The sequence below is a fragment of the Phalangium opilio genome, unplaced genomic scaffold (assembly GCF_054372755.1).
Source record: "Phalangium opilio isolate 3A_F unplaced genomic scaffold, DU_Popi_V2 ptg000098l_1, whole genome shotgun sequence".
Taxonomy (NCBI): Eukaryota; Metazoa; Arthropoda; class Arachnida; order Opiliones; family Phalangiidae; genus Phalangium; species Phalangium opilio.
The window spans coordinates 1,145,928-1,172,264 of record NW_028324201.1 but is presented as its reverse complement, the minus strand read 5'-3'; the positions used below and the strand labels follow the sequence as shown (position 1 = coordinate 1,172,264).

Below are 26,337 nucleotides of genomic sequence, written 5' to 3'. Positions count from 1 at the left end.
ATGCTCTCCAACCTGAAATCTTGGTTTCCATTGGCTGAAATTATTAAGAAGGGACATTTGTACAAAACTTCGGGAACTCTCGATTTCTATTGGCCAAAAGGATTTTCGATTTTGCTATAGAAGCAGATGTTTCTAGAAAACTCGACACGCTTCTTAAGTTTCCTGTCAACAATTTACTGAAGAGGAGCTAAACCAAAAATGTAAGTTTTTTATTTCTCTTGTGAAAATAGAGTTAAATAATTCCGAGGTGTCCAATGAATGCCTATGATAAATTATATAAATATTAAGACGCCTTTAAGAAATATTTAAGTATCGAGAAACAAATTCCCTTACCTAAATTTGAAGTCGTGAGTCCTTCAATGGCGACTGCCACCGCGTTGCCATTAACGGCCACACCTAAAACGCCGCCGCGAAAAAAACAATTTTCATGGCCAAGCTATGCAACGTCATCACATACAACAAGCACATCGGGCAGGTTTGCACCTCACCTAACCGTTATAAAACCGAACCTCGGCAAAAGGTTTTTAAAAGCGAAACGGCTGTTGGGACACCGACACAGGACGAATTTTACCAACAATTTGGACCGACCTATGTCGGGGATCTGGTGAACCAACAAGCCGAAGTTTTGGCAAATCGTTTGCAAAAGACATTTTTACGCCGAAAAGAGCGGAGGAGGATGAAGGGGCTTACGGTTATGCAAATCCCGACGACGTTTTTCAAGAAGAAATCGCCGATGAACAAGAGAATAGAGCGGAAGCGGACGCGGACAATTTAACAGATTTGGAAAACTTGTTTGATAAAGCCTCCGCTAAACAGAAGAAAAAAAACAGAAGAAACCTCGGAAGAAAAAAATGAACTTCAGAACCTAGGCCCGCTGTTGCCATCTGGCGAGATTAGACAACGGCACCATAAATGGCGTGATATTAAATAATAAAATGTAATATTAAGACAATTTTTATTTCCCATGGCTGTAATAACCCGGGCAATTTGTTCCTTTATTGTTCTAATAAAACGTTCGGCTAGACTGGCATTATGCTAACTCCGGGCAAAATGTATTTGCACATTATGGCGTTTCAAAAAGGAATCAAAGCTGCGCGAACTAAATTCTCCACCATAGTCGGCGTATATTTTAAAAGGGATCCTCTCTCGAAATATCTTTTTAAAAGCCTCGATAACCTCGCCAGATGTTTTGTTCTTGAGCGGGACTGTCCATCCGTACCGGCTTAAGACGTCAATTACACACAGAACGTAACGAACATTTTTATTAAAACGTTTTAATTTCGGTAGATCCAACAGATCAGCTTGAAAAACATCGTCGATACTCGTGGCATACACTTGATTGGTCTTGAATCGGAAGCGCCGAAACCGATGCTTCGTGTAGGCGGGTTGTTTCTCGAGAAAGGCGATTAATTTTGCTTTTGGCACGTCTGGTGAGGCTTTTTGTAACCTCGCTAGCGATCCATAGGCGGCTAGATTAGCCACATCGTAATAAACTTTTCTAATGTTAGTATCCATGCCTTAACGAGTGTAAATAACATCTAAATGGTTTCCCAATAAACAACTTTATTTAATACACACAAAGGTATTTTATAAAAAACAATATCAGTTAAACAATTACTATATATGAGTACATTTTTTAATAGCCATATATCAAGGTGTTCTTTAAATCGGCAAAACTGTTGACAAAATAAGCGTAAATATCCTCTTGATCTTCAATCCATCCATGTTCAATCTCAAATTGATGCAAAATTTTCTCTCGATCCAGCTGAGGCAACGCTTCGTGCAAATTACGTTCGACTCGATCACTAAAATTTGTGTCAAATTCCGAGCAGCTTTGAGAGTGGCATATTTGTTTTCGACACTCGACGTTGGCGCAAGTGGAAGTGACGTCAAACAAAGTGGTGGTGAGCTCGTTTAAAATTAATTTGCGCATGCGACAGACAGCTATCCCCTTAGCCTTGAGAGCCTCGTCAATCAGCGGCTTTAAATCGATCAATGTCTGCCATAATGTTTTGTTCAGGCTGAATCCTTCGCTGGTACTAAAGTTGAGAAAATAACGACTGCCACTGCCTCGTTCATAGTATCGAAGATCGATTAGACGTTCATCTTTCGAATTGACGAAGCATTCCAGCTTGATGCGCTCTTTGACGGGCAACCAAATATGATAGCGAGGTATTTTTCCGTCAAAAAAGGACGTGAGTTCATTTTGTACGCGTATCCGATCTTTGAATTAATATTTTAGGCTCAATCGATTCGACGACGCAAATGTCGAGCTTTGGCGTGACGGTGTGTACTTGATGCATAGTGACGCGCGACTGATATTGTATTTATAAAGTTTTAGTCTTTTATACGTTGGGGTGATTATAAATAATTTCTCTATTTTTAGATATAATTAATTGGTTGTTCGGAAATTCGGCCATGACAATGCACGTGACGTTTTCGGTTAACGGAGAGCTAAATCTTAACGATAATCGCAAGTTACCAGTCTGGGGCATGGAATTTAGACCTAACGAAGCGAGATGTTCTCTACTCAAATCAAAAACAACGACAAAAAAGCCTTTCTTATATAAATCGTAAGAAATAATATTTCCTCTGTCAAAACCTAATATCTCGAGTCCCTCGAATAAAGAATTGCAACATCTAACGTAATGATCGTCGGCAAAATTAGGTGTAAAGGGTATATCGGGATAAATTGAGAATTTAAAGAAAATTGCATGAAATCGAGCTTGAAGTGTTGAAGATCCAGGGGGTTAGAAGTTGCTTCCCCTACAAATTTTTTATTAGTAACGAAAGCCACGACAGTTCGCGAGGGTAATTGTCCGGTAAACAAGCTGTCCCTAATGAAATCTTGCGTTCTATTTTTTGTACGCCACCTTCGTCTTCAGGTATTTTTACATTTGATTTGTGAACCCGTGTTGCAGATTCTTCGTCGATAAGATTATTTTCAAATTCAGAGTCATGAAATTCGTTTCCTCCATCAAATGTAATATTTCCCTGATTCCTACTAATCGCCACATCCATTTCATCATCGAAATCAATATCTTTAAATTTTTTAGATCTGGCCTTTTTATTTCGAAGAGTTTCATTGGCCTTTTCAGTTCCTTTTTTCACTGCTGCAATATGGTAACAATGGCGCGACTTGCATGAACACTTATTTTTATCTATTTCTACTAATGAAAATTTTGAGTTTATTTTCTTACATAGATGATTCTCAACGACATGTACCTTGTGGTGGGGGTCATAGCCAATGACGTTAGTTTTCGTAGCCTCAAAACCACTAGCTTTCGTGTTGAAGGTGCAGGTGCCCCGTTTAACATTGCGGACAATTTCATGCGGATTGCCAAATTCAACACATGGCAAAACTATTTGTAATTTTGACATAATTTTCTTCTCATTTAAGTTTTCATAGATATTGTTAAATTCCCTTAAAATGCTGATTTGTATGAGATACAACGATAAAATTAATTCGTCTGGTTTCAAATTTTGCACAATGTTTCTATCAGTAAGTTGATTGCTGTAACAAGGGCTTATTTCAGTGTTTGATGACACATCATTAACATATTTTGGGCCATACCTAATATTCTTTTTGGTAAAGGGGCAGTTTTTTGATATGGTATCAGTAATTCTCTGTTCGTCGTATGTATTTATAATATTTCTTCCACATTTTTTAAATTGAAGCATAGGAAAAACACAATGCTTCCAAAAAAATAATTCAGTATCTGAACTTGAGTTTTCATGTAATAGAAATAAAATAGGAAATTTAGTCATCTCTGGTAATTCTGAGTTTGTGAGACCAACCACAGAGACATGAAATCCAGCAACCTGAAAAGAGGTATTGTATGAGAGTTCAGCTTTTTTACTTTTTTTTGGCAGAAGATTTTAAGACTCTCTGAGCTAAGGTTATTGCTTCAGGCGCGCCAAAAATTACAAAAACCTCGTCATGTGACATGAATCTTAGCATTACTTTGCTTAAGGGACCCTTTTTCAATATACCTATACTCTTGTAAAAGCTAGGACAGTTTCCAAATTTGGCTTGGATTCTCTGGACATGATATTTCTAAAAGCTCCTTTTTTTCAGGTGGTTCCTGTTTCATAGAATCTGCAAGAACATGTGAATTTTTAGCTGTAGTCTTGCATATCCTTTTAAATTCCTTTGTTTTTCTTGATTTTGATTGTAATACCTTATCTTCGCCTTGATACTGAATCAGTATTGCATTGTCATTTAAAGCAATACTGTCACGCAAGTAATATGATACTTTTTAAAAACCACTTGTCACCTTTACAGAGTGATCAATTCTTATGTAATGGTATGTTTGTATAACTGAAAGTTTTTTTCGTTTGTTGTTATATGTGGCTTTCCAAAGATAACCATCCATGTAAACAGCGGAAAGATTTCTTTTAGGAACAAAAAAGGCAAAAATATCTCCATTTTTTTATTTCTGTATCTATTGGAATACTACCATTAAATACTGGGCCCGAGAACTTGCTTTCTTCAATCTCTCTTAATATGGCCTCAGCTTTTTCTAATGACAATAGCTCATCAATATTTTCCAAAAATGGGCGTGTAATGCCCTGTAATTTAAGAGGCTGATTAACATTCTCTGAGGGGATGTCCGACTTTCTGCTGTTATAACTTTCAACATTGCAGGTGTTAATGGAACATTCATTTTGACCTTTGGCAATGAATGTTTTTGAATGTTTAGTAGTCCTAAAAAGTGACTGATTATCAGGACTAAAAGAGGTTGAATCTTTGAAATATTTACGTAACAAATATACTTCGAAGGTTTCAAACTTTCAAAAGTGGATACTGTTTGAAAGAACAATTTATTTCATAATGTCTTTAATTGGTTCAGAGGTAACACTCAAAATATTGTTGGATATACTGGGGCAAATCTCCTGAAAGAAGGGCGTTTTAATTTCTTCTATTTTAGGCCTACAAAAATATATTTTAAAGATTCCGAAGGGCTTATATTTAACTTTTATAATATAAAAAAGTAGCCACTTAGAAACATCATTTTTTCCACTTTCCAGTATGAAACTTATGACGTCATTCTGCCCCTTCTCGTTGGAGTTTTTTTTTCAACCATAAGTGTATGGTAACCCTAGTATGAGATGGGGAGCGGTTCGCTCTCTTTAACCGGCCAAAGGAATGAAAAGTAGTGAGTCTTCCTCAAGCTTTTTACATAAAGATCCACACGTCACAGAATGCATGTTACATGGGTTTTTGTCTTAAGTTCCCTTAACCATAATGAACTAAATTCTTTTCCAATAGACCATTTCTGTAAATATTTGAGAAACCAACGCACAGGGGCTGGGCCAACATAAGAGGTCCGCCAAGAGACAACGCCAGACTCGGCCCGCGTTTGCTACACGCGGGAGCCTAGAGGGAAGGTACTTCTAAACCGGTCCCGCCCCTGTGGTGTTTGCTTCTCCCATGGCATTACAGGAATTGTGAGAGTAGGAAATTTATAGATACTTAAAAAAATCACACATTTTTATATCATAAAAAAGAAAATTTTATTTTACATTTATAATTGAATTACAATTAAAAAAATTAATTTCAAAAGGGACGCACGCATAACTAGTTTGCCTTACCAACTTACCATTCAGAGGAACGCCCATTTTTGTTTTTGAAATGTACCTTACAATCCAGAATGATTCAAGAGTCATTAATGATCGTGGCGCCCTCCTAAGAGTGAAATTACTGGGCGATGTGAATGGCTCGTTTCTTTCAAACTTGAAAATGTAACTACGATAGGGTAGGATAGGTGAGTTTTGGTTCGGTCCCCTAATTGGCCGAACACTTTTTCAAGAAACGAGCTTTGGCGACGAGGGAATATGACATCTGTCTTTGATCCTACCCTATTGGTGGCAAGTGCCCACTGTCTGCCAGAGGTTACTTGATCCCGACACCCCTTCCTAGTAAAACTCATTTCCTTCCCTGCTTAATCACATACTGCACCCTGATTAATTGCATCCGCTCAAGGCCTTGTACTTAATGTATCGTGTACTGAAAGAAAAAAGATGTATAAACCCGTTTTCTCTTGCCTTTCAATATCTCGCTACTGCTGGTATGAAATCAATGGCGGATTCCAAGGGAGACCGGATTTCATACGACAGTCTCTAGCCACAGCTATACTATTCTTTTGCTAATGTTGAGTAGCTTCGAGCAGAGCAATGGGATTGCTAGCCCCCTAAAAATATTACCAGTGTCTAATGTATTTGATTTATTTTAGGTTTTAATTAATTAATGGTGTGTCCTTTAACCACTTACTAGTTTCTTCTTCTGTTTTAAGGCTTAAAAGTTTTAATTCCGTCTTTCCTTTGATAAGCATCAAAATATATTCTCTCACTTTTGATAAATTGTGATTTTCTAGATCCCCAAATTTCATTTGGTGAATCACACGCAATTGTTCAAATTCCTCATTACTTGTCTTTAGAGAGCTGCAAAATGAAAATATTAAATTCCAACTCCTTCCAACTCCAAGGCAATACGCAACAATGACTCCAATTCCTCCCAATGCCATAATCAAAAGTTTAAACTTCGCAGAACTCCGCCAAGCGAAATGTAAAACTCCTTCCATGAAAAATAAAATTTCTTAAACTCCTCCCAATTCCTTCCATGAAAATTAAAATTTCTTAAACTCCTAGCTTCGTCCATTAAAATCTTTCTAGTTTCTAGTCTTTGGAAGATTTCTTCACTCTTTAGAAATGGAAAAATAGAAACTTGTAGCTCATTAGTTTTCTTTCAAATTTGGCCTGAGATTGATATCACGAGTTCTTATAAATTATGATTTTCAAATAAGGAATAATAGTTACTCATAAAATTCTTCTAGACATTAAAACTTAAGATTTGGGGAAAAAGGCGCTACGCGTTGTCGTTGAGTCATATTTTACGCTTAGTTTCTTAAATTAGCTATTTAATTAAAATCGGACTGATTCGCTTCGCAAATGCTATTTTGAAGGACAAGACCATGAACTTCACGAATCAAGAAATACTATCACTAGAGTCCATTCTATTATTAGTTGTGCCTGCCAATATGCCTACTGGCTTACTTTAATATGCCTCAAAGCTAGAAAGGAGACTCTTGTCAATGGGTTTAAGAGAAAAGGAAAGCGCCCGCGGCCCCACTGTGTGAGAGACTCACTGAGGGGACGTGTCACGGTGGGTAACGGGTGAAAAAAGAATTTCGTACGAAGCTTCTGAAGACAAACAACGCTAAAGTCCGCTTTTAAATTGGAGACTTACCAGACTTAAGTTTTCCAACTCCGTAGATTTCCAAGTTTTAAGATAATTGTCCAGTGCCTCCCAACTCCGCAATTATAATTATCATTATTCCCATTGTCTCCCAACTCCGCACACGAAAACTTCCACTGCCACCCAACTCCAATTTTATCTCAGAAAAACATTTCCAACTCCTGGAGTTCCCATCGCTTAAACGCGGAACCCAGCGGGTTTCGGAGTTCTTCCACGGAGTTGCAGCTCTCTACTTGTCTTAGACAAGAGACGTAACGCCCACTTTCTACCAGAAAGGCTGTCATTCGGCATTTCAGTTTTTGTTCCTTTCAAAACGCCTAATATGTAATATACCATAAATAAACCACAGTCATTTGTCCATGACTTATCATCAGAAGGCGAGGACAATTGAACTGGACCGTCTGTACTAGCCCCTAATAACCAGTCATCAACTTCCAGCTTTTCGCCACGGCGATCGAATGCCAGCATTAATAAAACCAATATGCATTTGAAATGATGACGCAACTCATAAGGTTTTTGATGCATACTATCCAAAATAAATATTTTCTTTTCTTTTAGATACACTAATCCCAGCAGCCAGTGATTTACTTTTCCAAGTGGTGTGTTTGGTAGCAAAATTGCCCACACTTCCTTTTTCAAAGCCTCAGCTTCTTGAAGATATGATGAAAGTTTCATGGTAATATTGTTAAAATAATCCTTTTTTTGGTGCAAGCGTTACTCAAGGCACCAACCAAAGATATGAAAGTCACACTATCTAATACGAATACTCGTTCCTCTAGCTTCAACGTTTTAACCAAAATCCCAATACATATTTCAATTACTTTATCATAAATCTCTTCTTCCAACTTGAGGCTCATTGTGTATCTATTTCTCTCAAAATGCTTTTCATTACATAGATCCCCTTTACTGAATTCCAGCCCTTCTTTATCGTCAACTTCCATTTCAATATTACGTTCTTCGTTTGTGTCGATATCCCCGACAAGCTTTACCCTTTTGGAGACCTTTTCATGTGAATTGTCTTCAATTTCACGCCTATTTCTTTTTGTTGAACCACTTAAAGGCGAATTTTTGTGGTTTTCATGGTTGTCTCTTGCGAGATTCATTGACGGTTCATCATCTGTAGATAAATTAATATGCAAACTTTTGTCCGACAGATTTATCTTTCCCTGCTTCAGAGGAGTGGAGTGCAGTATTGTTTTATTTATAGCGTTTATAGAATCAGGAGCATCAGTACAAATGTAGTCAAAATCTATAGCCCTTGGTTTTTTTCGTCCACTTTTTGTGGCGCCATTCATGAGCTTGGTGAGACTACTGTTGAGTAATTTTTTTGAGGAGTGCGCACCCACGCCCATTGTTTTAGCTACCGCTAAAACATGATAACATTCTTCAATTTGGCTAGTGCACTTCATGTTTTTGATTAAATTAAAAGTCTGACCAGAGGTCTCGTCAAAGGGTTCTTTTACAACATATACTTGAGTATTTGGTTCAAATGAGACAAGTTTGTTTTCAGCACATAAAGAAGCCACAAATTCTCTTGTGTTACTGTTAAAATCTTCTACCTGAGACTGAAGCATTGTGGCACGAACTTCTTCAATGCAATTTTCTGCGCTTTTCAATTGTGCTTCATTAATAGAGATGAGCAAATCCAAGTCAACCGACGACCCTTTTAAATGATAGTCGCCACGTCCACGGTAGCATCTATTGAATTCGAGCAAATAATCCATTTGCATCTGATGCAGCAAAAGAATGAGATGACCTTCATTTTGTTCTTTGTTTCCGATTTCAGCTTTCAACTGGCTGTTAAAAGCTTCTGAAAGATTATTTGTTGGCATTTTATTTTGGAACGCAGCAAAGTGATGAGTTTTCGATTTTATAGCACCTCTTTTCAAGTCATTTTTAATGTTTACGTTAATGTATTTCAGAAATTCTTGATTTAGAAAAGTTTTCATATAGCATTTCAAATTCTTCCTCAGTTCTCGCCTTCATAATATCCCTGATAAATTCCTTCTAAGCCTTCTTCTCTTTCCAATTCGCCCCAACTTTTTTTAGGAAAAAATCAATGTTACGGTGGATATGGTTTTGACAAAATCTAATATTCATCTTTGCTTGAGGGCAACTTGATGAAATTGCGTTAATTAGACCTTTCTCTCGGTCAGTAACTATGGGAACATTTCGTCCTCACGCATCAAATTCAATCAAACGAGCCACATACTTCCAAAATATTTTATGAACCTCCTTGTACCGTTTTTCGTGTAACAAATAAAAAACAGGGAATACAGGATCACCTTCAATAAATGTATTACGCATAACAATGGCCGAAATATAAAAGTTCCCCATATCATAAGTTGTGTCATACGAAATTAGCTGTTCTAGTGTTGCATCTTCGTAAGAAGCCTTTAATAATTTTATGGCAAGTGTAACTACTTCAGGTGAACCCTAAATTACGTAAACTGGATCACAAATTTAAATAGACCGAATAACAAATTTCAACGGGCCCTTTTTGAGAAATAGCGTATTTAATCTTGGGTCATTTGTAATTTTTTTCCTTTTGTCAATATAATATTTGAAATTTTGTGCTTGTTTCCTATTTCTAGCGCAAATGTCCTCTACATCTTCGTGTTTTACTGCTATCTCAGGGTCTTGAGGGGATTTTGTGCTGTACTTTTCAGAAGTTTCACGTTTAACTTCTCGGTAAGCTTTTTTGGCCTTCATATCATAAGTGACCTTTTCTTTCAACATTTTCTTTACAGAAGAAATTGTTGGGGCGAATATTCTGCTGTGCACCTTGGAATTACCATGAGGTTTTGGTTTCCATAAATTTTCATCTCCAATATACTGGACAATAATAGGAACACAACAGCTGTCTTTGTTATTTTCTAATTTGAAAATTATCTTTTTAAAACCACTCGTACATGTCCCGTTTTCGGTCTTAAGATAAAAATATTCCTTCAGTACTGAACTAGAGATTGATTTCTTAGTTTTTTTCCATAGTACTCGGTCATTGTTGATGTCATTCATTTCCACTTCAGCAACGCAGAAAGCATAAATTTCGCCTCCTCTTACATTATTGTTAATTGGCAGTGGGGTGGTTATTATTTTTCCACGAAATTCATTAGTTTTAATTTCACAAAGTAATTTCTTTGCCTTTATGTTAGTCAAAGTCTTAGATATGTTGCTTTCAAAAGCTAGACTCTGTGAATTTGATTCTTTCATCCTTTCTAGACTTTTTGGTTGATTTGACTGCTTCAGAAAGGGTTTCCTTGAGAATTCAAGATTTACCAATCGACTGTCAGCACTGTTTGAATCACCTTTGTTAGATGACTTTGATTTTACATCTAGTTTGCGATTAATATCAATATTATCAAAATCAGGAAAATTTTTCTCTGTATCACTGTTTTCATTGGATCTTGGACTCAAAATTTTGCGAGAATTACAGTTCTTCTTAGAATCATTTGAAATTTCTTCAAAGTCGCCTTTCTCGGTCGACATGGGATTTTCTTCAAAGTCGCCTTTTTCGGTCGACATGGGATTTTCTTCAAAGTCCCCTTTTTCGGTCGACATGGGATTTTCTTCAAAGTCCCCTTTTTCGGCCGACATGGGATTTTCTTCAAAGTCCCCTTTTTCGGTCGACATGGGATTTTCTTCAAAGTCGCCTTTTTCGGTCGACATGGGATTTTCTTCAAAGTCGCCTTTTTCGGTCGACATGGGATTTTCTTCAAAGTCGCCTTTTTCGGTCGACATGGGATTTTCTTCGAAGTCGCCTTTTTCGGTCGACATGGGATTTTCTTCAAAGTCGCCTTTTTCGGTCGACATGGGATTTTCTTCAAAGTCGCCTTTTTCGGTCGACTTGGGTTGTTCTTCAAAGTCGCCTTTTTCGGTCGACTTGGGTTGTTCTTCAAAGTCGCCTTTTTCGGTCGACTTGGGTTTTTCTTCAAAGTCGCCTTTTTCGGTCGACTTGGGTTGTTCTTCAAAGTCGCCTTTTTCGGTCGACTTGGGTTGTTCTTCAAAGTCGCCTTTTTCGGTCGACTTGGGTTGTTCTTCAAAGTCGCCTTTTTCGGTCGACTTGGGTTGTTCTTCAAAGTCGCCTTTTTCGGTCGACTTGGGTTGTTCTTCCAAGTCGCCTTTTTCGGTCGACTTGGGTTGTTCTTCAAAGTCGCCTTTTTCGGTCGACTTGAGTTGCTCATTGGCTTTCAATGTTGTATGAATATTTTCACAATCAGAAATCATTTTGGGATCGCTTTCTTCACTCAATGTCAGTGCAGTTTCTCCAGTATAATCGTTTTCAATTGAAATACCATAGAATTCCATATCCCTAAGAAACTCAGAGGCTTCCTCACCAGTACAATAATGTTGCAAAAAATAATTAAAAGCATCAATGCGCGGCATTCCTTTATTACAAATTTGAATCATTCCAATATAATTATTTATATATCTTCTCCAATCAGTTTGCTGTTTTGCAGCATCCTTTTCAAGTTCTCCACGACCCTTCCTATGCTGTAATCTGTAATCTTCACTAGTGTGAACTGGACTTTTTATTACTAATTCGTTACGTTGTATGTTTTCTAATACGGGAATTCTTTCATTTGTTTCTAAATATTTATTGAATTTTTTCATAGCGTTTTCATAATCTATATGATTTTTCTTTTCTACTAAATCCAATGTATCTTTATCTAAGTAATGGTACCCTTCAAAACTAACAGTATTTCTAATATCATTTTCATTTACAGCCCCCTTTCGCCCATCATCATAAACAATACCAAAACCTAACTGAACTACTCTTTTAAGAGGCAGTTTAAGTGACTTAAGTATTAGATGTATTGTTGACTTACGACTCTCGCTAGTTAAAATTTCGATGTCGATATCATCGCTCATTACTCTGCTAGGGCGAGTGGCATAATTGTGATCATAAAATTGTGGGTCGTTATGTACATCACTGTCAACATTGTTTTGCAAGTCATCCTCATTTTTGACAAGTTGACCAGATTGAAATGGTTTCACAGCATCTAAAGGATTGTGAGACTCAAAATTCTTACCTGAAGAGTCCATCTCCACTTCTTGTAAAATTATATAAACGGTAATAATAATTACAAGTGATATTAATCGTTCCACTATTTTTTGCCAAGCAAAACTAAGCTCAAAGGATTTTCCAAGCCTGATACTCATTGCCTACAAACACTAAGTAGTACAAGTAAAGGCCCGTTCACACGACACTCTTTTTCTCGCTACGCTCGCCCTGCTGAGCTCATCAGATTTTCTGGCTTCACCAGCCTCTAGTAAATGCACTGTTCACACAATTTTGGCCGTGTGAACAGTACTTTTTCTAGAGGCTGGTGAAGTCAGAAAATCTGATGAGCTCAGCACAGCGAGCGTAGCGAGAAAAAGAGTGTCGTCTGAACGGGCCTTAACAAAGTAAACACATGTACAACAGTCTGGGAAATAAGGATATTTTTTAAGTCAATATTAATTTCCACTCCATTTATATAGACTCCTAGCCTTGACTGGTTCTCATTCTTGCCTTCCTTGGTACAACCACAGCCCACTCTATCACGCTTTGCCTTCACACGCTATAAAAGCCCCTCCAAGTTGTAACGGCTTCTATAGCCCGTGAAGCAAAAGCGAGATCGAGTGGGCTGTGCGTCAACGAAATACTCCCTCAACGTTTTAATTGGATTAGTAAAAATAAATTTGGGATAGGGTCACTGGTCCAAAAAACCAGTTCACCCAAAAACGAAAAAAAAAACAGTTTAATATTGTAGATGCTGGGGGTCACTGGTGCCGAGGACTAGTTGGACTAGTTTCAAAAAAATCCTTATTTCCAAGACTGATCACGACACAGTGAAAGTGGTATGTATACTCCTTGGTGGTTTGCGAAAGTATATTCCCGCTCTTTTGTCGTTTTTCGCTCATTCCTTCTCCTGTCACTCCACGAGTCTACGTGCCAAGTCGTGCTTACTGCTTATGAGAACAAAGAAAGTCAGCCTGTCAGTTTTTGCCAACAGCAAAGTCGCAAAAGAGTCGAGCGTTAAAGTGTCATTGTTTAAAAAGGCTTCAAACATTTGGGCGTAAGTACGCGTAGATATTTATTTATGTAATTATAATTTATTAAATTACTTTTCGATATAGTGGGAGCATAAATAACCTTTGTTACATTGAAAGAACTTGGTTGCATTGGTGACGCCATTTTTTTGAAACTGAAACTAAAGGACGTGCATGGACTCTGGAGACCCACATCCCTTATGGTTTGATAATACAATTTTATGTGTTAAAGTTTTAAGGATTTCCTATCATTTAATCACTATTCAATTTTTTAGAATGAGAATGTTCCCCATATGATAACTTGCTTTCCCATTATTTTTGTGGTTCTATATTGGAAATTAATAAATATTATGGGAACAGTTCCTTATTAGGATAGGCCAGGTTAGATGATGTTAGAGTTTGTTAAGATTGGCTGTTAGCATAAGTTCATAAGATATGTTCCATAAGTTTGTCAATTCTTTTACTTTATAATGCATTTGTTTTAATGAGAGCTACTTTGAAAAAGACGCGAAAATAGACTACAGGAGGTTTTGCAGTCCATCTCCCTATTTTGTCTGTACTAAGCCTTTGAAAGCACCTCACTAGGCGTTGCTTTACGAGAACCTATGACGTTTAACTACGTCACTCCACGACAATCTCTCAGTAAGGAGTGGAACACTTATGGAACATATCTTATAAACTTATGATGTTAGGCACGCCACAGGTCAAAGAGGGAGTTTTCAAGAATAGCTCCGGGTGACGGTTTTTTTAAAAAAAATTTCCTTCTGAAAGGGAAAATTGCAACAAAATTATGGTGCAAAAATATTTTGGGGCAAACAAACAATTATTAAGGAAGATAGAGCTAGTTTTAATTTTAATTGCCCTGGGAAGAAGAGGGCAAAATTTATGCTATAAAAAATGTCGTCTGCTTATTTTCGGCCAAACCAAACCATACTTAACCATACCTAACCAAACCAAACCAAACCAAAGCATACCTAACCAAACCAAACCATACCTAACCAAAGCATACCTAACCAAACCAAAGCATACCTAACCAAAACAAAGCATACCTAACCAAACCAAAGCATACCTAACCAAACCAAAGCATACCTAACCAAACCAAACCATACCTAACCAAACCAAACCATACCTAACCAAACCAAACCATACCTAACCAAACCAAACCATACCTAACCAAACCAAACCATACCTAACCAAACCAAACCAAACCTAACCTAACCGAACCTAGCAGACGACAATTTTTTTATAGCTTCAATTGTGCCGTTTTCTGTCCAGGGCAATTAAAATTAAAACTAGCTGTATCTTCCTTAATAATTATTTGCCCGAAAAAATTTTCCACCATAATTTTTGTCGCATTTTTCTCTTTCAGAAGAAAAAACAAATTTTTAAATACTTAAAAGGTGATGTAAAATTGTACAAAAAGTATGAATTGTATTCTTCAAATTTTGAGGAAACCCTGTAAGTTTGGTTTGGTTAGGTTATGTTTGGTAGTAAATGGTTTGATTATGAAACTGGCCGTAATTTTATTTGTATTGGTAGATGAAACTGTGGACTTTATTTTTAAACTTTGGCAAACGAAATTTCGCCATTTTTCTGTACGGAATTACCTTCATTTTGTTTCAATTAAAATTCGTTTTATTTACAGATTTTCTTCTTTTTGCGATTTTAGCCAATTTTTAAGGATATTAAATCTATTTGCGAATATATATGAAATGTCAAATAGAATGAGTTCAAAATATGGTAAAGTATTACATGTTTATTTTTTTGTGGGGGCGGGGGATTCATGATATATGTAGATAATTTTAAATTATGAACTGCAATACATTTTTTTGGTGATCTTAGGAAACGAAGATGAAACTGTGGCCAGGCCAACAAGGATAAGAAATTATCACGATCAAAGTACATGTTATCGGAACGAAAATAGATCCGAGACTTATCGTGATAAAAATAGATAAGAAGCTCACAGTAACAATTGATATGAGCCTTATCCCCTTCGAAGGAGTGGTAAGACATATTTCCACAATACCGTGACATTGTTTTAATATACCAGGCCTTGACCAAGTTGATCTGCATTAGAAACGCCGAGTTCTAGAATAGCAAAGCGTGGCTCCGTTTATGTCCCTTGAAAGTGACTTTCCTGCTGCACAGCAACATAATCTTGACAAAGGCTTAGTTTTAACTGGGCCTGCCCTTCCCCCTTAGTGAAAGAGAAAGGGCCTGTGTGATATTGACTTATGTACTTTGACATTGACTTATGTTACTGAAGATTAACCTTTGTACAGTGTAAGATAATTGTTATCTATTGTATGACGTAACATCAAGTGTATATAAGATAGTGTTTTTAATCTTAACGATATAGTCACGTAGTCGCGCTCGACTAGATAATGTAAATAAACCTTATTGTAATAAAGCAACTTTTATACGTTAAATAGTGTAGTTAGTTGAACACACTAACATGGTGTCAGAAGTCGGTTTTTAGTGAGTGCGGTGGATTAGTCGCGTACGGTTTCCCAGCTTTATAACGCGAGTTTCTTTCTCGGGCGTTTGCGGTTTACCAGTTTAATTAACGCGTTATCCCTGGTGCGTCCGGATCAGCTATGGCGATTCCCGCTCCAAGTCTCACCTCCGCTTCATTTCAAGTACAGTCCCCTGCCGCTTTTAACTTTGCGAGTCCCACTGACTGGCCAAAATGGCGTCGTCGCTTCGAGCGCTTTCGGTTCGCCTCTGGGTTAAGTACTAAACCCGAAGAAGAGCAGGTGAATGCTCTCATCTACATGATGGGCGACAGTGCCGAAGACATCTTCCTGTCGTTTACGTTCGCCTCCGCCGACGGAAAGAAACAGTACAATACGGCAATGCAGAAGTTCCAGGACCATTTCGTAATCCGGAAGAATATTATCTACGAACGAGCTACCTTTAACAACAGAATACAACATGATGGAGAACCTGTCGAGGATTTCATAACGGCGTGCCGAGCGCAAATTGAAAAATGTGACTATGGAACCCTTCAGAACGAGCTACTGAGAGATAAAATCGTCGTAGGAGTACGGGATAAATCATTATCGGAAAAATTGCAACTCGACGGCACCCTCACGTTGGAGAAAGCTATCTCAACAGTCCGTCAAGCGGAAGAAATCCGCCGACAGCAGAAGGCCCTTCATGGTCAAACCAACGGGATTACAATGCACGTAGATGCTTTGCGCACACGCAGCAAGTATCGTCCAGATGCAGGAAGACCACCAACAGGCGAGTCAGGACGACCGAGACCGGCGCGTGTCGAAACAAAACCCTACGCAACAACAACAACTCCGTGTAAGAAATGCGGTAAACTGGAAAGGCACAACCGAGAAGCATGCCCAGCACAGAAAGTACGTTGCCGAAAATGCCGGAAAATAGGACACTACGAGCGAGCGTGCCTTGGTCGAACGGCAAGATACAACCGTGAAATTACTACCTCAGCTCTGTCAAGCGAGTTAGACAACACTCAGAACGATGTTTTCCTGGGTGAGATCACGGATCGTACAAACGAGCATCGATGGATGGCAGAAATCAGCGTCAATGGAAGGCAAGTTCAATTTAAATTTGACACAGGGGCCGACGTGTGCGCCATTCCGGAATCGATGTATGCTTCACTATTTCGGGACATATCTCTGAAGAAACCAGATCGACGTCTGTTTGGACCGGGCAAAACAGCGTTGATCTGCAAGGGAATAATGATGGCCGAGCTTTCAAAAGGTACCGTTACGATCCACGACTGCCTGTACGTGATAGAAGGGTTAACAGTTCCGCTACTGAGCCTGAAGGCAAGCGAGGGTCTACAGCAAGTCAAGCGGATCGATGAAGTACGATTAACCGAGCTCTCTAATCTTCAACCAATGGCGGAATATCCAAAGCTTTTTACGGGGCTCGGCAGAGTAAAACGCCAGTATAAGATCGTACTGAAACCGGGAGCTGAGCCGTATGCCGTCTCCACACCAAGAAGAGTCGCCATTCCCCTGATGTCTCATGTCGAAGCAGAAATCCGGCGTATGGTAGAACTGGGCGTCATCAAGAAAATCGAGGAGCCAACAGAATGGTGCGCCCCGATGGTTGTTGTCAGGAAGGACACGGGCGAACAGAGGATCTGTGTCGACTTCACCAGGCTCAACAACCACATAAAGAGGGAGCAGTACCAGTTACCAGCCGTGGATCATACCTTGGGCCGTTTGGCAGGAGCAAAGATTTTCTCCAAGCTCGATTGTAATTCGGGATACTGGCAGGTACCCCTGCACCCAGAATCGGTACCGCTGACGACCTTCATAACTCCTTTTGGTCGCTACTGCTGTAGCTGCCTCCCGTTCGGACTAACCTCAGCGTCTGAGCATTTCCAAAATCTAATGGCGTCATACCTCGAAGGGATCGCCAACGCTGTATGTCTCCAGGACGATATCCTTATCTGGGGCAAAGACATCGCCGAACACGATAAATACTTGAGAAAGGTCCTGGAAAGATTGGCACATAATGGAGTAACTCTCAACAAGAAGAAATGCAATTTTGGAGTGAGTCGTATCAAGTTCTTGGGCCACATCATTGATAGTGGTGGCATCAGGCCAGATGATGACAAAGTCCGTGCCATCACAGAAATGGAACCTCCAAAGGATGTACCCGAGCTCCGTCGATTGCTCGGCATGGTTAACTACCTCGGAAAATTCATTCCACGACTGGCCGAAGAGATCCAACCACTCAATAGTCTCTTGAGTACGAAAAACTCCTGGATATGGGGCCCGAGTCAAGACAAAGCTCTCAAGTTCATAAAGAGTGCATTAACTAGCGATCCAGTCCTGGGTATATATGATCCTACTAAGCACACAACTGTATCCGCGGACACCTCGAATTATGGCATTGGAGCGCTCTTGAAGCAAGTCTCACCTGATGGAAGACAGCAAGTCATAGCATATGCATCGAAGACCCTATCTCCCACAGAACAGCGATATGCACAAATTGAGAAGGAAGCCTATGCGCTCACTTGGGCGTGTAAAAGGTTTGAAGATTTCATCACTGGAATAACGTTTACGTTGGAAACAGATCACCAGCCCCTGGTAGCCATTCTGCAAACGAAACAGTTGGAGGAGTTGTCACCGAGATTGCAAAGACTGCGCCTCCGGATGATGCGGTACTCATTCAAGGTTATCTATATCCCTGGAAAATCATTGGTTCCAGCAGACACCTTATCAAGGGCACCCTTGAAACTTATAGACGAATCCGAGTTACAGCAGGAACTCACGGCATACCTACAATCGGTAATGAGTGATCTCCCAGCAACGGACTCTCGACTTGCGGAAATACTTCGCGCTCAAAATCAAGACTCTGCGTGCCAGAACCTACGTCGGTACGTAGATCAAGGCTGGCCGATTAGGAAGAGAGTTCCTGCTAATTCTATGGACTATTTCCCGTTCCGGAATGATATCACCACACAAGAGGGTCTATTGATGAAAGGAAGCCGATTGATAGTCCCGCCATCCATGCGTGAAGAGATCATGGATCGTATCCATGCCGGACACATGGGCATTACGAAGTGTCGAGAGAGGGCGAAGCAATCCGTATGGTGGCCAGGCATTTCCCGCACCATAGAAAATACCATCAAGAGCTGCATGACATGTCTTAAGGAGACCAGGAACCGGCATGAACCTCTAATACCTTCTAAGTTACCTGATCGCCCGTGGAAGACAGTTGCCATAGACATGATGTATCACGCAGGAAAGAACTACTTAGTCATAATTGATTACTACTCGAGGTACATCGAAGCCGCTTGAATGAGAGATCAAACGACGAAAACCGTGATACACATCATGACAGAAGTTTTCTCACGACACGGAATTCCGGAAGTCGTGCGCAGCGACAACGGAAGTAACTTATCGGCAACCAGGACATTCGATTTCCAATCCTTTGCGAAGAAAGTCGGATTTACCTCAATCACGAGCAGCCCGAAGTACGCACAAAGCAATGGGTTAGCTGAAGCAGCCGTCAAAATCGTAAAATCCATCCTTAAAAAGTCGGACAATCTAGCAGAAGGACTACTCGCATATAGAGCTACACCTCTAAGGAATGGGTTCAGCCCTGCCCAATTACTGATGAATCGACGCCTCAGGACTACGCTGCCCGTGACCCCTGAATCCTTAATGCCTTCTGTTCCGCCAGCATCATTGGTAAAGAGGAAAGAACTGGTCCTGAAGCAAGCACAAAAGCAAGGCTATGATCGTCATCATGGCGTCCACAACTTACCAGAGCTAGAAAAGGGACAAAGAGTTTGGATCATCGATATGAGGAGAGAGGGAAGAATCCTTGGAAAAGCTGATGCTCCCAGGTCGTACATCATCCAAACTGCCAATGGAAACTTGCGACGAAATCGTTACTTGGTAACACTGCCTTCACAAGATCAACGACCAGTTATCCAGTATTATCCGGAAGCTACTAGCTACATTTAGCAGACCTAGTCAGACACCGGACGAGAGTTCCACCGTCAACCAACCGAGGATAGACCCACTCCAGCCACTACAGCCAGCCAATCCTGAACGAAGAGACAACCATCCCTCAAGGCGAGACGAGAACACGACTACAGTCAAGTCGAGAACCAGACGACAGCAAACGACGTTTGACTTAAGTGACTACGGGATAATAACAAAGAGTGGAAGGGTCTCGAAACCTGTGGTCAAGTTCGATCAAATGAACTTATGAGAAAAGAGAGGATGTGTGATATTGACTTATGTACTTTGACATTGACTTATGTTACTGAAGATTAACCTTTGTACAGTGTAAGATAATTGTTATCTATTGTATGACGTAACATCAAGTGTATATAAGATAGTGTTTTTAATCTTAACGATATAGTCACGTAGTCGCGCTCGACTAGATAATGTAAATAAACCTTATTGTAATAAAGCAACTTTTATACGTTAAATAGTGTAGTTAGTTGAACACACTAACAGGGCCCCCTCCAAATCGGTTTTTGCGTTTGCCAAGGTAATTGGTGTCTAGAAGATTAGGCAGCAAAGCGTACTTGGGGCGCCAATGGAGACGCGCTGTGCTTTAAGCGCAGATGCTCTTAACTTTAACAGAATTTATTTATGTTACTTTTGTAGGCCTGTATACAAATAAAATAATTGGTTTTATATTTATAGATCACAGACGTGGTATAGATCACAGACATGGATCTGAATTATAAGGTCAGGGTATTTCAAATTTAGACTAAAGTAGGTTTAATGTGCCTTGCTTATTTTATGTCAATGAGTAATTTGAGTAGAGAGGGGAGACGACATGGTATATCTCTCCCTCTATGCATGGTTTTGTAATAAAGAATTCTATACACAAACTTAGAGATAGAAGGGAGTGATGTTGCTATATGTAGCACTAAAACTACTCTATACCGCACGTTAGGAAAGATATGTTTTTTCTGTGCCTTTGTTTATTTGAACTTTTATGCCTGTTGACTGAGATGAACTTTACATAGCACAAAGTATTTCTAATTATATTCGGAACCATGTTTTAAGGAAATGTTTTATTTCTCATAGATGAAAGACATACACCTCAACGACAACCTCAACGACAAGAATCTGATGTTCAGAGTAAATATTTTGCATCTCTTTATAAATTTTACTCCCTTCGAAAGCTTTTGGGAATAAGATGTGGATCATACACGGGTTAGCTTTGGTCAAGTTTAGTTTAGGTTTTCTTGAGTTTAGGGAGGGGCTCCTTGGCAGCATGTACCATCTTTTTCTCTTTCTGGTTAACATTGAAGAGCAATAGGAAATAGAAAATAAATGCAATATTCTATTGGGTGCTCTGACAAAAAGACTCCATCATCACCTGTTCATCATTATTGAGAGATTACTTTCAAAGCTTGTTACTTCCAAAAACATTGAGCCAATTAGAAACAAAGCAACCCTCACCTACCCTATCATAGTTTGGATTTGAACTTTGGAAGAAACGAGCCAATCCCAAGTAACAGTAGTCAAAATTTAAACTTTATCAAATTCTTTTGGATTGTTACAGAAAATGAATTTTATGGTTACACATTAATTGGAGACCTTCAACTCTTGTACGCCCAAGTGGAATATAAGAACGTCAAACTTATGATCGGTAATAAATTTTTGGTTTCACTTTTACTTTTCTAAAATTGTAAATATTTTATTATTTACATAGATAATAGAACTTATGAAGCCACGACGTCTTGCAAATCGAATGCAACCATAAAATCCATTATACGTTTTCTTCCCAAGGTCAACAAAAAGAACGTTATTATTTGGACAGGAACAAACAACCTGTTTTCATTGGTAAGTGTCAATGTGCTCATTAAAGGGGCGGGTCAGGCGGTGTAACAATCTGAGTAAACCACAATATTACTCAGATAGAGTTCAGCGTTGCGGGTGGATAAAAACAGATTTCCGTCAGCCACATTAAGTTACCTATGTAACAATTATGAAATTAAGGTTTCTGAAATGTTATGATAGTTTATAAAATTGGTAAGGGGTTTTATTTATGATAATGGGTAGATAATTTTTTTACTAGGATTAGAAAGGTATATCTCTAAAAAAATGTTGTTGCCAGTTCTGTTTCTTTTCTTTTATGTTTTTGATCAATTGATCATGTTAGAATGTGTTTACTATGAAACATCTCATTTCAATATTTCAGTTAACATTACCTCGTGAAAGGCTGAAACCAGAGGAAATAGTTACACGTCTGATGTCAGACTTCATGGATTTAGAATTCCAACTACGAAAGAAAGGCATGAGTGGGATTGTGTTGACGCCACTTTTCCCTTATTATCTTGACGAAAACCAGAGAATGAAGTTAAAAAAATTAGAAGAGGAAATGGAAAACCATTTCAATGTAAACCGTATGTATCTCTGATATTTATTCATCAAACCATAAAAACATTAGCTGAATTGCTGGAGTTCCAGTTATTTTTTCTTGATATGATTATAATTGCATTTTTACAATATTTTCAATATATATTTTTTCAATTAGCTTCGATTACAGTTTTGAAACTGAGTGAAATCGTTAGTCAAAATCACGTAAAGAAGTAAGTTTGGGACTTATTAATATTTGAGTCTACAGACGCTTATTTCATTTTCCTTGTTCAGAAGTCCCCCGTATAACTTTGCGGCTGATTATTGCATCACTGAAAGTGGATGGGAAAGAATTGAAAAGGCAATTGAAAAACTATAATAAAAACTCTCCCCAAATTTGAGAAGTTCGAAGAACCTTTTAAAGTAAGTGAGGAATAAATATTTCAAAATTTGGGTGTCCATTTGCTTTAAAATACCTTACTTCTATAATATTGAGGATCCAGAAGTTAGTTAAAGCGAAGCGCATTCCAGTGGATCCCCTTACAAGGTGACATTCCTCCTGAATTAGTGGGAGAGATTTATTAGAGCACTAGCCTTTGCTAAACATAGAGCTCAGTACGAAAGTGACCTTGTAGGGGATCCACTATGCTAGTTTAAAGATCAATCAAAAATTTCCTTTTCACCAGTAGCGCGGGGGTCAGAAAGGGGGGTGACGGTGAGTTGCCAGTCCGTGTTTTGTCGCCATTGGTTTTCACTTAGCTGTTACCCATCCGAGTTTACTTTTACAAAACAGTGTTGAATTAGCATTTTTAAAAGTATTAATTGAAGTTCCAAGGTGAAATTATATAGAATTCAACTGAGGTAGATATTGAAATTCTATACACCAAATTGGGTGCGAAGGCTTATGGTCATTCTACCATAAACGCTATTTATAAATCACCTGGGAGAGAGTTATCACACCCACTGTCGATGTTCACATTTTCTTTTATAAATATATTTTCAGACACAAACAGAAATGACATTGAGTGAGAGGTTTGGAAAATTGCCTAAGCAAGAAATTGACAAACACCCTGACAATGAAATGAAGGAAAATGCTTCGAGAATCGCCATAACAATTGAAGAACTGAGTAGGCAGATAATAGTAAGTTTTTTATTTATAATGGTTTTCTTAGTAGTGGGTTAATGAAATTTTTAATTTAAAAAAGGGGAAATGAAATCTGTTTTTTTTATATCTATATATTGAAAACAGTTGATGCGGAATTATTTTCTTTTAGCGCTGTACAATTGAAAAAGGAATGTCAAAAAAAAAAATGATAAATCACCATGGAAGATAAAGGGAGCGTCAGAAGGATGGGGAGCGTCAGAAAAAAAAGAGCGTCAGAAGGGAAAAGAGCGTCAGAAGGGAAAAAAGCGTCAGAAGGGAAAAAAGCGTCAGAAGGGAAAAAAGCGTCAGAAGGAAAAGAAGCGTCAGAAGGAAAAAAAGCGTCAGAAGGAAAAGAAGCGTCAGAAGGAAAAGAAGCGTCAGAAGGAAAAGAAGCGTCAGGAGGAAAAGAAGCGTCAGGAGGAAAAGAAGCGTCAGGAGGAAAAGAAGCGACAGCGGGAAAAGAAGCGACAGCGGGAAAAGAAGCGACAGGAGTAAAAGGAGTGTCACGGGAGTGGCATGACGAAGTAGTGTTAGATGTGGAGGATGGTGACATATCATCAGAAGACATGGAACTAACACCCCATCAAGAGGATCAAATTATAAATTAAAGTTGCAAGAATTTAAAAAAAAGTTATTTTTAAACAAGCGGTTTAAATACATTTTGCAACATTTTTTAAATTAAAGAAGATAAATACGTGATTTTTATGAAAGGAAATCCACAGGTTCCAAAACGTGGATTTAGTAGAACTCTTATTGTAATTATTAATGAAGTAAAGTGATTAATTATTATATTGAATTTATCAAAAAAGGATTTATGGGATAAGAACGTCGGATCGTAGCTTTAGCCTCTAGTACCATCCTCGCATACTTTATTGAGAAACTTCATCTGCTTATATTTTGACTCCACCCACAAATTCTGTATATAGCTACTTCTAGAGATCGAAAATGAACATGTCATTCTTATCTCTATTTTCGTGGTTAAATTTTTTTTCCAAATTGCTATATACAGAATTTTTGGGTGGAGTCAAAATATAAGCAGATGAAGTTTCTCAATAAAGTATGCGAGGATGGGTAGTGAATTTACTACGTTCAACGTTCTTCTTCCATAAATCCGTTTTTGAATTTATTTAAGTGCAATATTGATTTCCAATTTTTATTTACTAGTGTTCCTTCTAGTACCTTTGATATTTTGGAAGATGAAGAAGTGAGGCAGGAACTAAAAATATTCTCAAATTGGCCCACTTATCCCCTAATTTATGTTAATAGCGACCTAATTGGGGCTTTGGACATCATTAAAGTAAATTTTTAAATTATAATTACAATAATAAAATTAATATTTCATAACCCTTTTTTAGGAATTAAAAGAAGCTGGTGAATTAGAAGACACGTTAAAAGGGGATTAAATTAACCCTGAAATTAAAGTTGCAAGAATTTAAAAAAAAAGTTATTTTATACAAGCGGTTTAAAAACATTTTGCTACATTTTTTAAATTAATGAAAATGTATAAAGTCGTGATTTTTATGAAACGAAATGTGGATTTAGTAAATTCTTATTGCAATTCTTAATGAAGTAAAGTGATTAATTATTATATTCAATTTATTTAAGTGTAATATTAATTTCCAATTTTTATATAGTACCTTTGATATTTTGGAAGATGAAGAAGTGAGGCAGGAACTAAAAATATTCTCAAATTGGCCCACTTATCCCCTAATTTATGTTAATAGCGACCTAATTGGGGCTTTGGACATCATTAAAGTAAATTTTTAAATTATAATTACAATAATAAAATTAATATTTCATAACCTTTTTTTAGGAATTAAAAGAAGCTGGTGAATTAGAAGACACGTTAAAAGGGGATTAAATTAACCCTGAAATTAAAGTTGCAAGAATTTAAAAAAAAAGTTATTTTAAACAAGCGGTTTAAAAACATTTTGCTACATTTTTTAAATTAATTAAAAAGGATAAAGTCGTGATTTTTTTGAAAGGAAATCCACAGGTTCCAAAATGTGGATTTAGTAGAACTCTTATATTAATTATTATATTGAATTTATTTAAGTGTAATATTAATTTCCAATTTTTATTTACTAGTGTTAATTAAGCCTGAAATTACCTCTCAAATCCTAATCTTTGCATTTTGTTTATTTAATTAATTATTTTGCTAACATTAAATTCTTATGCAAAATTTCAATAAAATTTCACACCACTCAAATTTTTGTTGTTTAATTTCAACCTCTGGAGTATTTAATTAATTTTAAAGAGATACTTGATTGAGCATTAAAGAAATATGTCCATTTTCCAATAGGGATAAAGGGACAAAGAGGTGACTATATTGCTTAGCCAATAAGATACATTCCACCACAAGCCTTCCCTGTAAAGTTTGCCGCCGCCATTTTGGTGGAAAAGGGAGGGAGCCACATTAATCTCACCCCTCTGGGCCAATGAAGTAACTGCCTTCTAAATAACCAAAATTTAATTCAATCGCTTGGAAATTAAGAGATTCCAATTGACTATTCAATTTTGTTCATAGAAACACAGGGTGATACTGAACTCAGGGGTTCTTTAAAATTATCTATAAAATATGCAACTCTTTTAATTCATTTAAAATCATTTAAAGACCTTTTCTTATCGATAAAAATCACTAGATTTTTATTTTCACCATCCCGATGACACTTAGTATTTTATTATTAAATAATTTAATTTTTCATGTACATGTCCAAAGAAATGGATGAATATATGATATTTTTGCAAAATATTGTGTGTAAATCATTTCATTCGCTAGTATGGAAAGAGGTTTTGAATGAATAGGCAGGTCTGCAGGGAATAGAAGAAAAAGTGTGCTAGTATAGAAAGAGGTTGTGAAAGAATAGACAGGCATGCTGGAATGGTACAAGAACAACGCGAAACGTAAAATAAGCGAGAAACATTAATTTTTGGTTCCTTTACATTGAAAAATGACTTTGAACGATTTAAATTTGGCGCTTGAGAGTGGCTGGATTACCCCATTGGTCAAAGTGAAATGAGGGCGCTACCTTGCGTTAGATTCTCGAAGCTGAAAAGGTGTGCCGTTTAGTGTT

At 37.9% G+C, this 26,337-nt stretch overlaps 2 protein-coding genes and 4 long non-coding RNA genes across 6 annotated transcripts in view; 5 read left to right on the top strand and 1 right to left on the bottom strand.

Annotated features, from left to right (window-relative positions):
• Window positions 1-26,337, top strand: part of LOC149632686 (uncharacterized) — a 356,891-nt gene that overhangs the window by 283,298 nt on the left and 47,256 nt on the right. The window lies entirely within an intron of this gene.
• On the bottom strand, window positions 210-4,123 carry LOC149632692 (uncharacterized). The gene is made up of 6 exons (XM_089850967.1): window positions 3,994-4,123; window positions 3,575-3,822; window positions 2,798-3,514; window positions 1,041-1,222; window positions 334-396; window positions 210-262 (listed from the first exon to the last, which is right to left on the bottom strand). The coding sequence occupies exons 2-6, from the start codon at window positions 3,766-3,768 to the stop codon at window positions 210-212; spliced, it is 1,209 nt and encodes a 402-aa protein (XP_089707093.1). The 5' UTR covers window positions 3,769-3,822; window positions 3,994-4,123.
• LOC149632691 (uncharacterized) lies at window positions 12,824-15,038 on the top strand. Its single transcript, XR_016373567.1, has 3 exons — window positions 12,824-13,320; window positions 13,382-13,497; window positions 14,940-15,038. It is a non-coding gene; the product is annotated as an uncharacterized LOC149632691 (long non-coding RNA).
• Window positions 20,343-22,150, top strand: LOC149632690 (uncharacterized). The gene is made up of 4 exons (XR_016373566.1): window positions 20,343-20,496; window positions 20,842-20,895; window positions 21,323-21,409; window positions 21,473-22,150. It is a non-coding gene; the product is annotated as an uncharacterized LOC149632690 (long non-coding RNA).
• On the top strand, window positions 22,298-23,534 carry LOC149632689 (uncharacterized). The gene is made up of 4 exons (XR_016373565.1): window positions 22,298-22,352; window positions 22,414-22,542; window positions 23,123-23,260; window positions 23,394-23,534. It is a non-coding gene; the product is annotated as an uncharacterized LOC149632689 (long non-coding RNA).
• Window positions 23,635-25,471, top strand: LOC149632688 (glutaredoxin-3-like). The gene is made up of 3 exons (XM_089851001.1): window positions 23,635-24,033; window positions 24,428-24,560; window positions 24,619-25,471. The coding sequence occupies exons 1-3, from the start codon at window positions 24,029-24,031 to the stop codon at window positions 24,664-24,666; spliced, it is 186 nt and encodes a 61-aa protein (XP_089707127.1). The 5' UTR covers window positions 23,635-24,028; the 3' UTR covers window positions 24,667-25,471.